We start from the raw sequence: 12771 nt of genomic DNA on the forward strand, positions 1-12771 counted from the left end.
GAACATGTTGATGTGAAGCTCACATGATGAGGAAGAATGGCCACCCTGAACCACATGGTTTGTTCCTTGTATTTTAGTGGTGTCTCTTAACTGCAGTGCCAAAGAATAGTATTTGCTTAGCTGCACCAAACTGTTTTCTCCCTGAGCACATGCAAGTTTAATTATCTAGTCAGGAGCTACACCAAAAAGCTTTATTTAGGCAGTGAAACTAATCAGCCTTCCATGTAGCTCTGTTGAGGAGGTGTTCAATTCCTGAGTGTCTACTAAGACTGGTGAAATGCACTGTAAAACAAACTCTGAAGAGCTTACATCATGGAGGGGGAAAAATGAGAAAGGAAAGTCATCACCACTCTTGCATCTATAAATCCTCTCTAGGGGAACTGGGATTGATTTATGGATTGGTAAATTGAATTGTCCCAGTCTGGACACAGTTTTTATTTGCAAGTTTTCCTTTCACCTCACAGACAATGCTGAATGGACCTGAACAAAGCTCTTCTGCACATGGCAATGGTGAACAACACCTCCAGAGGATAACTGCAACACTCCCACCTGGCAGGGATCAGATCATAGTATAGTATCATAGTACCATAGAATCAGTCAGGGTTGGAAGGGCCCACAAGGATCATCTAGTTCCAACCCCCTGCCATGGGCAGGGACACCCCACACTACATCAGCCTGGCCACAGCCTCAGCCAGCCTGGGCTTAAACACCTCCAGGGACAGGGCCCCAACCACCTCCCTGCACAACCCATTCCAGGGCTTCACCACTCTCATGGGGAAGAACTTCCTCCTCACCTCCAGCCTCAATCTCCCCACCTCCAGCTTCATTCCATTCCCCCTAGTCCTAGCACTGCCTGAGATCCTGAGCAGTCCCTCCCCAGCCTTCCTGGAGCCCCCTTCAGATCCTGGAAGGCCACAATGAGGTCACCTGGGAGCCTTCTCTTCTGCAGACTCAACAGCCCCAACTCCTTCAGTCTGTCCTCACAGGAGAGGTGCTCCAGCCCTCTGATCATCCTCCTGGCCCTGCTCTGGACACCTTCCAGCACCTCCAGATCCCTCTTGCAATAGGGGCTCCAGAACTGGAGGCAGGACTCCAGGTGGGGTCTCCCCAGAGCTGAGCAGAGGGGGAGAATCACCTCCCTTGCCCTGCTGGCCACACTTCTCCTGCTGCAGCCCAGGATCTGATTGGCTTTGTGGGCTGCAAGTGCACACTGAGAGCTCCTGGTGAGCTTCTCCTCCCCCAGCACCCCCAAGGCTCAGCATTGCTCTTATGTCCTACCAGGCCTGAGTAAGCCACAGCTGCAGCTGGCAGCTGCAGCCACCCTCCCTGGCAGGTAAAACAAAGTTCTCAGCTATGGCATCTGCTTTAGCAGCTCTCTTCAAGACTTGTGGATCCCATTCCTCTTCAAAAGAGCAAGTGCTAGAGCTTAGAAGTCATCTCTGACATTAGTCACATTGACAAGCACCGGTTGCATCAGTTGTGCCATTTGGGCTTTGCCTGCTGCTGGATCTTTCTCCTCTTCCATTACAAGGCATAACAGCACAGTGTGCCCAGCCAAAGCAGTTGGGAAAATGCACAGAGCAATGTGCACTGGGAGCTGAAATTACTTGGAAAAGAGAAGAATGGAAATGCCACATGATCCCCCAGATAAGAACATTTGGCACACAGCTGAACAGCAGTGAGGAAGAGCATGTCTTCCAGAGTTTTATTCATCCCCACCAGGCTGCAAGCCTTGTTCTGCCAGGACTGTGACTTACAAGTTACACTGATTTGAATGATCCAAAGAGGAGTTTGGGGAAGGCAATTAGAAAACAGAGCTGTCAATTAGAGGAAGAGACTCAGAAAGAGGTCTGTGAAAAGCTTATATACAGCTATAAGGCTCTGATATGGTCTAAGATGAGCTGGATATGGACATGAGGCATTTCTGTTATTCTGGAGGTTTGTTTCCTTTCTGGATACTTTTCTTCCAAAGCAGTAATACTCTCCCTTATGGAAAGCATTGGATTACTTCTCACCACTGCCTGCAACTATCTTACATGACCCCCACATATCCCCTTTTCTAGCCAGGTGGGACTTTGAGGTGCTGTATTTGAGGCGCTGTGCTGAAGCTACTACAGACTTGGAGGTCCTGGGTCTGTTTGCAGCATATAGAATAGAATAGAATAGAATAGAATAGAATAGAATAGAATAGAATAGAATAGAATAGAATAGAATAGAATAGACCAGGTTGGAAGAGACCTTCAAGATCATTGCGTCCAACCTATCATCCAACACCACCCAACCAACTAACCCATGGCACCAAGCACCCCATCAAGTCTCCTCCTGAACACCTCCAGGGATGCTGACTCCACCACCTCCCCAGGCAGCCCATTCCAATGGGCAATCACTCTCTCTGTGTAAAACTTCCTCCTGACCTCCAGCCTGAACTTCCCCTGGTGCAGCCTGAGATTGTGTCCTCTTGTTCTGGTACTGGCTGCCTGGGAGAAGAGGCCAACCTCTGTCTGTTTACAACCCCCCTTCAGGGAGTTGTAGAGAGCAATAAGGTCACCCCTGAGTCTCCTCCTCTCCAGGCTAAGCAACCCCAGCTCCCTCAGCCTCTCCTCACAGGGCTGTGCTCCAAGCCCCTCACCAACTTCATTGCCCTTCTCTGGACTCATTCCAGCAACTCAACCTCCTTCCTAAACTGAGGGGCCCAGAACTGGACACAGGACTCAAGGTGTGGCCTAACCAGTGCTGAGAACAGGGGCACAATGACCTCCCTGCTTCTGCTGGCCACACTGTTCTTAATGCAGGCCAGGATGCCATTGGCCCTCCTGGGCACACTGCTGGCTCATGTTCAGCCTACCATCAACCAGCACCCCCAGGTCCCTCTCTGCCTGGCTGCTCTCAGCCACTCTCACCCCAGCCTGTAGCACTGCCTGGGGTTGTTGTGGCCAATGTGCAGAACCTGGCACTTGGATGTGTTCAATCTCCTGCCCTTGGCCTCTGCCCATCTGCCCAGCCTGTCCAGGTCCCTCTGCAGAGCCTCTCTACCCTCCAGCAGATCAACTCCTGCCCCCAGCTTGGTGTCCTCAGCAAATTTACTGCTGATGGACTCCATGCCCTCATCCAGATCATCAATGAAGATGTTAAAGAGCACAGGGCCCAGCACTGATCCCTGGGGGACTCCACTAGTGACTGGCTGCCAGCTGGCTGTGGCACCATTCACCACCACTCTCTGGGCTCGGCCTCCAGCCAGTTCCTAACCCAGCTCAGAACTACCACCACAGCTGCACTGACAGCTTGGCCAGGAGGGGCATGTGCACTAATTCTGGCAGTTCAGGGACGGTTTGTTGGACGGGCAGAGACCATTCGTGCTCTGCATTACAGTAGGCACCACACCACACGGACACGCTCAGCTGGTCCGTGCACACGTGGTATGAAAGGTGTGCTTGCAAAGCGCTGCATTTGCTCTCCAGCTTGGGCTTGCTTGCATAGCAGGTGAGCTGGAGCCTCAGAACTTCCCAAAACATCTGGATTTGCTAGATGGATGCTGGTTGTGCAGCATTTCCCTGGTCACAGCGTTAGTGCAGCCGTCGGAGGCAGAGGGAGGTGCAGCAGACCCTCAGCGCACCCTGGGCTGCAGAGCCTCCCGGGGCTGGTGTCGCAGGGGAGCCACGCCAGCGAGGTCACCGCACACTGCGGTTGCGGGCGACAACACTGCAGCCGCCAAGGGTGCCAGGGAGCTTCCTGAAGGCCAAGCTCACTGCGGGGACCGGGCGCCCCCAAAAGCACGAGGCCATGGATCATACGCGCTCCACCGCCTGCCCCCGCCCCGCGCCGCCCTCGGCGTTTCCCGGAGCCTCACGAAGCTCAGTATGGAGATGGAACTGGCCAAACAGAGCCGCGCAGGGCCGGGCCAGGGCGTGAGGCCGGCGGCACCCCCGCCCACCCTGCAGGGCGCGCTCCTCGCCGCCCGCTCCACGTGCGAGACCACGGCAGCCGCGCCCCAGGACTACAGCCCCCAGCAGGCAGCGCGGAGCCGCCCTGGTGCATGCCGGGGAGCGCAGCGTGCCCGCCCCCCCTTCTCGGGCCCCGCTAGGTCACGCCTCCGCTCGTTGCGCAAGGCGGGGCCAGGCGGAGGGACCGCGCCGCGATTGGCGGGACTCGGCGGCCTCGTCACGTGCGCTCGCGGCCGCTCTCTCAGTCACTCAGCAACGGCGCGCGCGCTTGCTCCCTCGCCCGGCTACTTTTCCTCCTCTCCTCCCCCCCTCGCGCTCGTCACGGCGCGTCCCGCTTCCCCCCGCCCCCCTCTCCTCCCCCCCCCCGCGCCCTCCCCTCGCGCGAGCCGCCGGGAGCCGCCGCCGGAGCCGCCTCGCAGGAGCTGGGAGCCGCCGCCGGGAGCTGCCGCCGCCGCCGCCATGGCCGAGAACGCCGCCGCCGCCGCCGCCGGCCTGGAGAACCACCGCATCAAGAGCTTCAAGAACAAGGGCCGCGACGTGGAGGTAGATGCGGGGCCCCGGGCGCACCCGGCCTCCGCCTCCGGCGGGCGCGAGAGGAGGGGCCGGGGCCGGGGCCTGGCGGCGCTCGCAGCGCTGCCGGCGGGCGGCGGGAAGGAGGCGGGGAGCGGCCGCCCGGGGCGGGCGGCGGTGGGGAAAACGCCCGCGAGGGTTTTTTTTTCTCCTCCGTCATGCGGGTGCGGCCGGCGGGGGGCGGAGGAGGCGGCGGCGGCGGCGGCGGGGGGAAGGGTTGGCGCTGCCGGGCCGCGCGCGGCCCCGCCGCGCCCCCTCCGCCGCCTTCCTGCTTTGCTGGTGCGCGGAGGGCCCGGCGGGCCCGGGGCCGGAGGCGGTGCCCGGGCCGGGCCGGCAGGCGGCGGGATACACCATCCCCCGCTCGCCCCGCGTCCCCTCCTCCCGCCGCGTTCCTTTCTCCCCCTCCAGCTGCCTCCCCGGCCTCCCTCCGCCCCGCGCCCCCTCCCCCGGCCTCGGCGGGGTCGAGGCTCGGACGGGGTGGACAATGGTGCCGGCTGCCTTTTGTGCCAGCCCCTCCGGGCGGTCGGAGCCTTTCCGCCGGGGCGCGGGGCTGCGCTGCCCGTCCCGCTGTGCCCCTGCCGCGCTGGGCGGCCTGTGCTGGGGGCAGGGGCTGCTCTCACGCTCTGCTGAGCCTTTTTGCAGCGCACCGTACAGCGCTCCACGATTTCACTCCCAGCCCTGCCCTAAATCACCATTGTTTTCTTTTACTTTGAATTGGCAGCGCGCAAGTGATCGTCTCTGTACAAATGGGGAAGGCGTGTGGCGGCTGCTTGGGCTAATGGGGTAGTAGTTTACTCCCCCGAATCTGGGAGGCGCTGGGTGATGAGAAGTTGTTCCTTAGAGAGACTGCGAGGATCTTCTGAACGTGTGTGCCATTCCTGGTGACACCTCCAATTCCAGTCGCAATCGAAAAGGGAGGCAATACTAAATCACGCCTCTTAAGTTTCATAGTATCATTCAGGGTTGGAAGGGACCACAAGGATCATCTAGTTCCAACCCCCCTGCCATGGGCAGGGACACCCCACACTAGATCAGGCTGGACAGAGCCTCATCCAGCCGGCTCTTAAACACCTCCAGGGACGGGGCCTCGACCACCTCCCTGGACTTTCTGTAGTAGGAAAGATAGGGGGAGGAAGCCGGTCTGAAACCAGGCTTGGATTGACATCGGATTGGGATTCGCCGGAGTGAAAACCTGAATAATGGGTCTGATTAGCTGGGCTTTACCTGAGGGCACCTTCCACGCTTCTGCTGATTTTATCACTGGAAATTCACTCCTGTAATCGGTGGGGCTGGTATTTTTTCACTCCTTTGAAAGCCTGTTTTATACCTTAGCAGAATGCACACCTCCGCTGCTATTGTTTGGGTGGGGACAATGTTATGCAGGTCAGGCTCGGCGGCGGTGGTGTCTTTAAGCTGACATTCGTGATGTAAACTAACCTTAATTCTTGTTTAGCCTTGGTGACAGAGAATTCTGCAGGAAACGTTGTATGTCGAGAGTGTGCTAACTTCAACACTTCTGGCTAACATTAGTAAATGTTAAAAAGGAACTAAAAATGGCCCATCCTTGGCGTTTGGCAGTCGCTCCTCGCGGTGGGGATGAGGAGGCGGCATGGTGGGGTTTCTTTCTACCCTCCTCATCCAGTGAGACTCTTCCTGCTGCTCCTCATTCATTTTGTCCTTGTCTCATCTCCCTGTGTTGGTTGCTGGCTTTGTGGCTGGCTCTCACAGTCACTGGCCTGAATCCATCAGAGCTCTAAACAGGGAAAGGTTAGGTATGTTCATGCCTGGTGTGAACTGATCTGTCATCCGTACTTGCTTGTATTATAGCATACCCGAGAAGAGGGGAATTAAATGTCTGCCTCTGGGGGGGGGAGGAAGGGAGCTGACTGCCTGAGCTTTGCTGAAATTAGTTACACCAGCCCAGCTAAGGTAGCTTAACTCTCATTTCCTCCTGAAGGGGAGTACCAGGTTCTGCACACTGGCCACAGCAACCCCATGCAGTGCTACAGGCTGGGGTCAGAGTGGCTGAGAGCAGCCAGGCAGAGAGGGACCTGAGGGTGCTGGTTGATGGTAGGCTGAACATGAGCCTGCAGTGTGCCCAGGCAGCCAGGAGGGCCAATGGCATCCTGGCCTGCATCAGGAAGAGTGTGGCCAGCAGGAGCAGGGAGATCATTGTGCCCCTGGACACTGCACTGGTTAGGCCACACCTCGAGTCCTGTGTCCAGTTCTGGGCCCCTCAATTTAAGAAGGACATTGAGACGCTTGAATGTGTCCAGAGAAGGGCAATGAGGCTGGGGAGGGGTGTGGAGCACAGCCCTGTGAGGAGAGGCTGAGGGAGCTGGGGTTGCTTAGCCTGGAGAAGAGGAGGCTCAGGGGAGACCTTATTGCTCTGTGCAACTACCTGAAGGGAGGTTGTAGCCAGGCAGAGGTTGGTCTCTTCTCCCAGGCAAGCAGCACCAGGACAAGAGGACACAGTCTCAGGCTGCACCAGGGGAGGTTCAGGCTGGAGGTGAGGAGGAAGTTTTACACAGAGAGAGTGATTGCCCATTGGAATTGGCTGCCTGGGGAGGTGGTGGAGTCACCATCCCTGGAGGTGTTCAGGAGGAGACTTGATGGGGTGCTCGGTGCCATGGGTTAGTTGATTAGGTGGTGTTGGGTGATAGGTTGGACATGATGATCTTGAAGGTCCCTTCCAACCTGATCTGGTCTATTCTGTTCTAATTTTGGAAGAGGGTATTTGCTGTCACAGAGAAGTACATCCTCTGGGGTTATTTTCCAGGGTGCTGACTGACTTCTTTTTGTGGTCGAGCATAAGACACTTTGGCTAAAAGCTCCACGATGTTAATGTGATTAAAGATTCCCACTATGCCTTTGAAAAGGGCTAAAATCTTTAGAGGCATCTTCTTCTTTTTGGGGGGGGGGGCAACAAAGAGATGAAATGCAGAAGAATATAAAAGCTCCAAGACTGTGGAGATATATCAAACTTTCTTTAAATGAATCTAAATGTATCGTAGAAGGTTAGAAATGTGTCAGTGCCTTCCAAAACACCTGTATTAAATGTATGAAATTTCTTATTCAGCCTCCTTTTTGACTCTTTTTGTTTTGATCATGGTACTTATTTGAAAGTACCCTTCCAAGTAGGGTTTAGCTGACTGAAATTTCCTGAAACAATGGGGGTGCTGGTGGAGGAGAAGCTCAGCAGGAGCTCTCAGTGTGCACTTGCAGCCCAGAAAGCCAATCAGAGCCTGGGCTGCAGCAGGAGAAGTGTGGCCAGCAGGGCAAGGGAGGTGATTCTCCCCCTCTGCTCAGCTCTGGGGAGACCCCACCTGGAGTCCTGCCTCCAGTTCTGGAGCCCCTATTGCAAGAGGGATGTGGAGGTGCTGGAAGGTGTCCAGAGAAGGGCCAGGAGGATGAGCAGAGGGCTGGAGCACCTCTCCTGTGAGGACAGACTGAAGGAGTTGGGGCTGTTCAGTCTGGAGAAGAGAAGGCTCCCAGGTGACCTCATTGTGGCCTTCCAGGATCTGAAGGGGGCTCCAGGAAGGCTGGGGAGGGACTGCTCAGGCTCTCAGGGAGTGCTAGGACTAGGGGGAATGGACTGAAGCTGGAGGTGGGGAGATTGAGGCTGGAGGTGAGGAGGAAGTTCTTCCCCATGAGAGTGGTGAAGCCCTGGAATGGGTTGTGCAGGGAGGTGGTTGGGGCCCTGTCCCTGGAGGTGTTTAAGCCCAGGCTGGCTGAGGCTGTGGCCAGGCTGATGTAGTGTGGGGTGTCCCTGCCCATGGCAGGGGGGTTGGAACTGCATGATCCTTGTGGTCCCTTCCAGTCCTGACTGATACTGTGCTACTATGAATGTTAGTGAAGTTTACAGTGGAGAATGAAGGAGCTGATAACTGCTGTTACTGGCTGCATTTCTCTCGGGATACTGGCACACAGTTTGAACTGCTGATTGGACAGTTTGTCTGTATTTACTGAAAGTTACCAGCTCTCCATCAGATGTTTGTTTTCTAACCCAAATATTATGTGTAGTTCACAACTGTTGGTAACTGCATGCACTTGTTTTCATTCCTGTGCTGCCGGGGGGGAGTTTTATGTCGAGATCCTGCCTCCAGTTTTATCTACTCTGGAAACCAGGAGACATCAGTGCTGTTGTTGGCCTTGATCTGCATCTGTGCATTTGTCAGATTCCACCAAAGAGGAAAAGAAATGGTTAGGATGATGGAGTGATGGATCATGGTCTGACATTTAGATGATATCCTTTGGAGAACCTGAAGTATTCAAAGCCCATATGCTCTCCAGTTTGAAGACAGTGGCATTTGAGTCACCTTTTGCCTGGAGACAGTCCCTGCCTTTGAACTCATTGGACTTGGACACGTTCTTTGGTGATCTTCCTTTGGCTGCTAACAAATACTGGGGAGTTATTATTGATCCCCTCTGGGTACAGACTCTTCTGGCAGACCAAAACACTTGCTCCTTTAATTTGGAGTTAACTCCTGTTTGATTGCTGGGTTTGTTAGGCTGTGTAAGCCTTTGCTTTTTGGTAATACAACAAAACATGTGCCAGTAGTTTTGGTTTATGTCAAGACAGACCTCAGTACCACATGCAGCTTCTCACTAGGATCCTTTTATAAGAGCAAAGAAACACATCTGTTGATCAGAAGGCAAACATTCTGAATCTAGAATAGACTAAACCAGGTTGGAAGAGACCTTCAAGATCATTGTGTCCAACCTATCATCCAACACCACCTAAACAACTAACCCATGGCACCAAGCACCCCATCAAGTCTCCTCCTGAACACCTCCAGGGATGGTGACTCCACCACCTCCCCAGGCAGCCCATTCCAATGGGCAATCACTCTCTCTGTGTAGAACTTCCTCCTAACCTCCAGTCTGAACCTCCCCTGGCACAGCCTGAGACTGTGTCCTCTTGTTCTGCTGCTGGTTGCCTGGGAGAAGAGACCAACCTCTGCCTGTCTACAGCCTCCCTTCAGGTAGTTGTAGAGAGCAAGAAGGTCTCCCCTGAGCCTCCTCTTCTGCAGGCTAAGCAACCCCAGCTCCCTGTGACCTTCATAGTATCATAGCATCAGTCAGGGTTGGAAGGGACCACAAGGACCATCTAGTTCCAACCCCCCTGCCATGGGCAGGGACACCCCACACTACATCAGCCTGGCCACAGCCTCAGCCAGCCTGGGCTTAAACACCTCCAGGGACAGGGCCCCAACCACCTCCCTGCACAACCCATTCCAGGGCTTCACCACTCTCATGGGGAAGAACTTCCTCCTCACCTCCAGCCTCAATCTCCCCACCTCCAGCTTCATTCCATTCCCCCTAGCCCTATCACTACCTGAGATACCTTCACAGGTTCCCTTTCCTTTTCCTACTTTCCCATTTGGGTGGGAGTTAGCTGAAGTTGTTTTGCTGTCCCTGTTAAGGAGGTAGAGCTGTGCATACAGAGCTGGAAATCTGGCTTTGAGTTTAGCCCTCTGCAGCTATGACACCAAAATCAACAGCTGGTAACGGTGTGTTGCTCACATAAAATGAGTTTGTGTTGCTGCTTTTCTTGTTGAGACTCTTCTATTTCTGTAGGTGCTGACATGTGATTAGCAGCAGACAGAGCTAACCTCAACCTGCAGAGCTGGAGCGATAAGGAGCCAAGGCTCTAGTCGCTTCATCTGGCCAAACAACTGCTGGAACATTCTCTCCTTGCAACCCTCTCAGTGCTGTGTTCTCTGCAGTTGGGAATGGGCTTTTGAAACGGTCACTTAGGGGAAGCAAAACCTCTCCTGTGTTGATCTTAGGCTGGCAGACTTAAATCTGGGTGGGTTTCTTGTAACTGTGCAGCCCTGATTATGCCAAGGCAGTTTGAGGGACAAGATGAAACAACTGAAATCACTTCATTTGTAATACCCCTGCTGCAACAAAGGTGGTGAGGGGCTTGGAACACAGCCCTGTGAGGAGAGGCTGAGGGAGCTGGGGTTGCTTAGCCTGGAGAAGAGGAGGCTCAGGGGAGACCTTATTGCTCTCTACAACTACCTGAAGTGAGGTTGTAGCCAGGTGGGGGTTGGTCTCTTCTCCCAGGCAACCAGCACCAGAACAAGAGGACACAGTCTCAGGCTGCACCAGGGGAGGTTTAGGCTGGAGGTTAGGAGGAAGTTTTACACAGAGAGAGTGATTGCCCATTGGAATGGGCTGCCTGGGGAGGTGGTGGAGTCACCATCCCTGGAGGTGTTCAGGAGGAGACTTGCTGGGGTGCTTGGTGCCATGGGTTAGTTGTTTAGGTGGTGTTGGATGATAGGTTGGACTCAATGATCTTGAAGGTCTCTTCCAACCTGGTCTATTCTATTCTATTCTGTTCTATTCTAGTGTTGATATTGCTACCTGCTTAACCCAGCTTTTAGGAAGCCTAATTTGAAACTTCTTTCCTTTTTTGCTCCCTGCTTGCAGTTTTCCAGCTTCATTCTTTGCCTAGTAACATCTCCCTTCTACTTTCCCACTGCTCCAGCTTCTTGGGCCAGAGATGTAACTTATTCTTTATTACAATACCAGGCATCCATATGTTGGCTCTCTGTTCTGATGGTTCAGGTGACAGATCATACAATTCAGCCCATTTCCCTGTTGTCAGGATTAGTCATCATCCCTCAACTCAAGCTGAGGAAAAACTCTTGAGTTACAGAGATGTCGTAGGACTGTTGTAGGACTGTTTGGAGGAGACTTGATGGGGTGCTTGGTGCCCTGGGTTAGTTGTTTAGGTGGGTTGGGTTGGTTGATGGATTGGGCACGATGATCTTGAAAGGTCTCTTCCAACCTGGTCTATTCTATTCTGTTCTGTTCTCTTCTAGACTTATGAGTTTTTCTTGTGTGATGCAGTGAGCCTGTGTGGTCATGTAATTAGCAAAATGCATACTGCATCAAAAGCAAAGCCCCATGTACACTTCCCTAATAATTAACAACCCCCACAACCCCCAAACCTAAAAGAAGCAAACAAAACCAACCAGTGAGCAGTTAGTGCATTAGAACCTAAAGGACTTCCTGTAAAAACACTTCAGTGACTGGGGTTAAAGTGTTCTTTTGCTGTACTTGTCATGCTCCTCATCATGGGAACACAAGTTTTCTTGCTTAGGCCATAGGATTAACCTGAAATGTGTTGAAGGCTACTTACCAACAGGAGTCAGAGCCACTCTCTCATCTTTCACCTACTCCTGCTTTGATTTTAAGCTTCAGAGATCCTGGCCATGAAAGAACTCTCCCCAGTTTTAGGTTATTTATTTATCTATCACTTTTGTGCCCAGGGAACTTCAAAGGATCCATTTCTCTTCTGTACCTTCAGCATCCTGACACCAGATGATGCAGAGGAAGAGTGTGTGCTTGGCCCAGATGATCTCCATCATCAGCCCTGGCAGCATCAGTGTATGGCTGGAGGCTGAGCCCAGAGAGTGGTGGTGAATGGTGCCACAGCCAGCTGGCAGCCAGGCACCAGTGGTGTGCCCCAGGGATCAGTGCTGGGCCCTGTGCTCTTTAACATCTTTATTGATGATCTGGATGAGGGCATTCAGTCCATCATCAGTAAATTTGCTGATGACAGCAAGCTGGGGGCAGGAGTTGATCTGCTGGAGGGTAGAGAGGCTCTGCAGAGGGACCTGGACAGATGGGCAGAGGCCAAGGGCAGGAGATTGAACACATCCAAGTGCCAGGTTCTGCACATTGGCCACAGCAACCCCAGGCAGAGCTACAGGCCAGGGTCAGAGTGGCTGAGAGCAGCCAGGCAGAGAGGGACCTGGGGGTGCTGGTTGATGGTAGGCTGAACATGAGCCTGCAGTGTGCCCAGGTGGCCAAGAAGGCCAATGGCATCCTGGCCTGCATCAGGAAGAGTGTGGCCAGCAGGAGCAGGGAGGTCATTGTGCCCCTGGACACTGCACTGGTTAGGCCACACCTTGAGTCCTGTGTCCAGTTCTGGGCCCCTCAGTTTAGGAAGGAGGTTGACTTGCTGGAAGGTGTCCAGAGAAGGGCAACAGAGCTGGGGAGGGGTTTGGAGCAGAGCCCTGTGAGGAGAGGCTGAGGGAGCTGGGGTTGCTTAGCCTGGAGAAGAGGAGGCTCAGGGGAGACCTTCTTGTTCTCTATAACTACCTGAAGGGAGGTTGTAGCCAGGCAGAGGTTGGTCTCTTCTCCCAGGCAGCCAGCACCAGAACAAGAGGACACAGTCTCAGGCTGCACCAGGGGAAGTTCAGGTTGGAGGTTAGGAGGAAGTTCTACACAGAGAGAGTGATTG

General features: G+C 54.1%; 1 protein-coding gene across 2 annotated transcripts in view; it reads left to right on the top strand.

The window, feature by feature from the left end:
- Positions 1 to 4305: 4305 nt before the first annotated feature.
- KPNA3 (karyopherin subunit alpha 3) overlaps positions 4306 to 12771 on the top strand; it is a 63631-nt gene continuing 55165 nt past the window's right edge. For both annotated transcript variants that reach the window (XR_010990709.1, XM_068165263.1), the window contains exon 1: positions 4306 to 4484. Coding sequence is in view for 1 of the 2 variants with exons in the window: in XM_068165263.1 (XP_068021364.1) it covers positions 4401 to 4484 (84 nt within the window). In the remaining variant the exon portion in view is untranslated. The remainder of the gene's footprint in view (positions 4485 to 12771) is intronic.

The sequence above is a fragment of the Melanerpes formicivorus genome, unplaced genomic scaffold (assembly GCF_026170545.1).
Source record: "Melanerpes formicivorus ecotype bairdi unplaced genomic scaffold, bMelFor1.0.p_v2 SCAF_87, whole genome shotgun sequence".
Taxonomy (NCBI): Eukaryota; Metazoa; Chordata; class Aves; order Piciformes; family Picidae; genus Melanerpes; species Melanerpes formicivorus.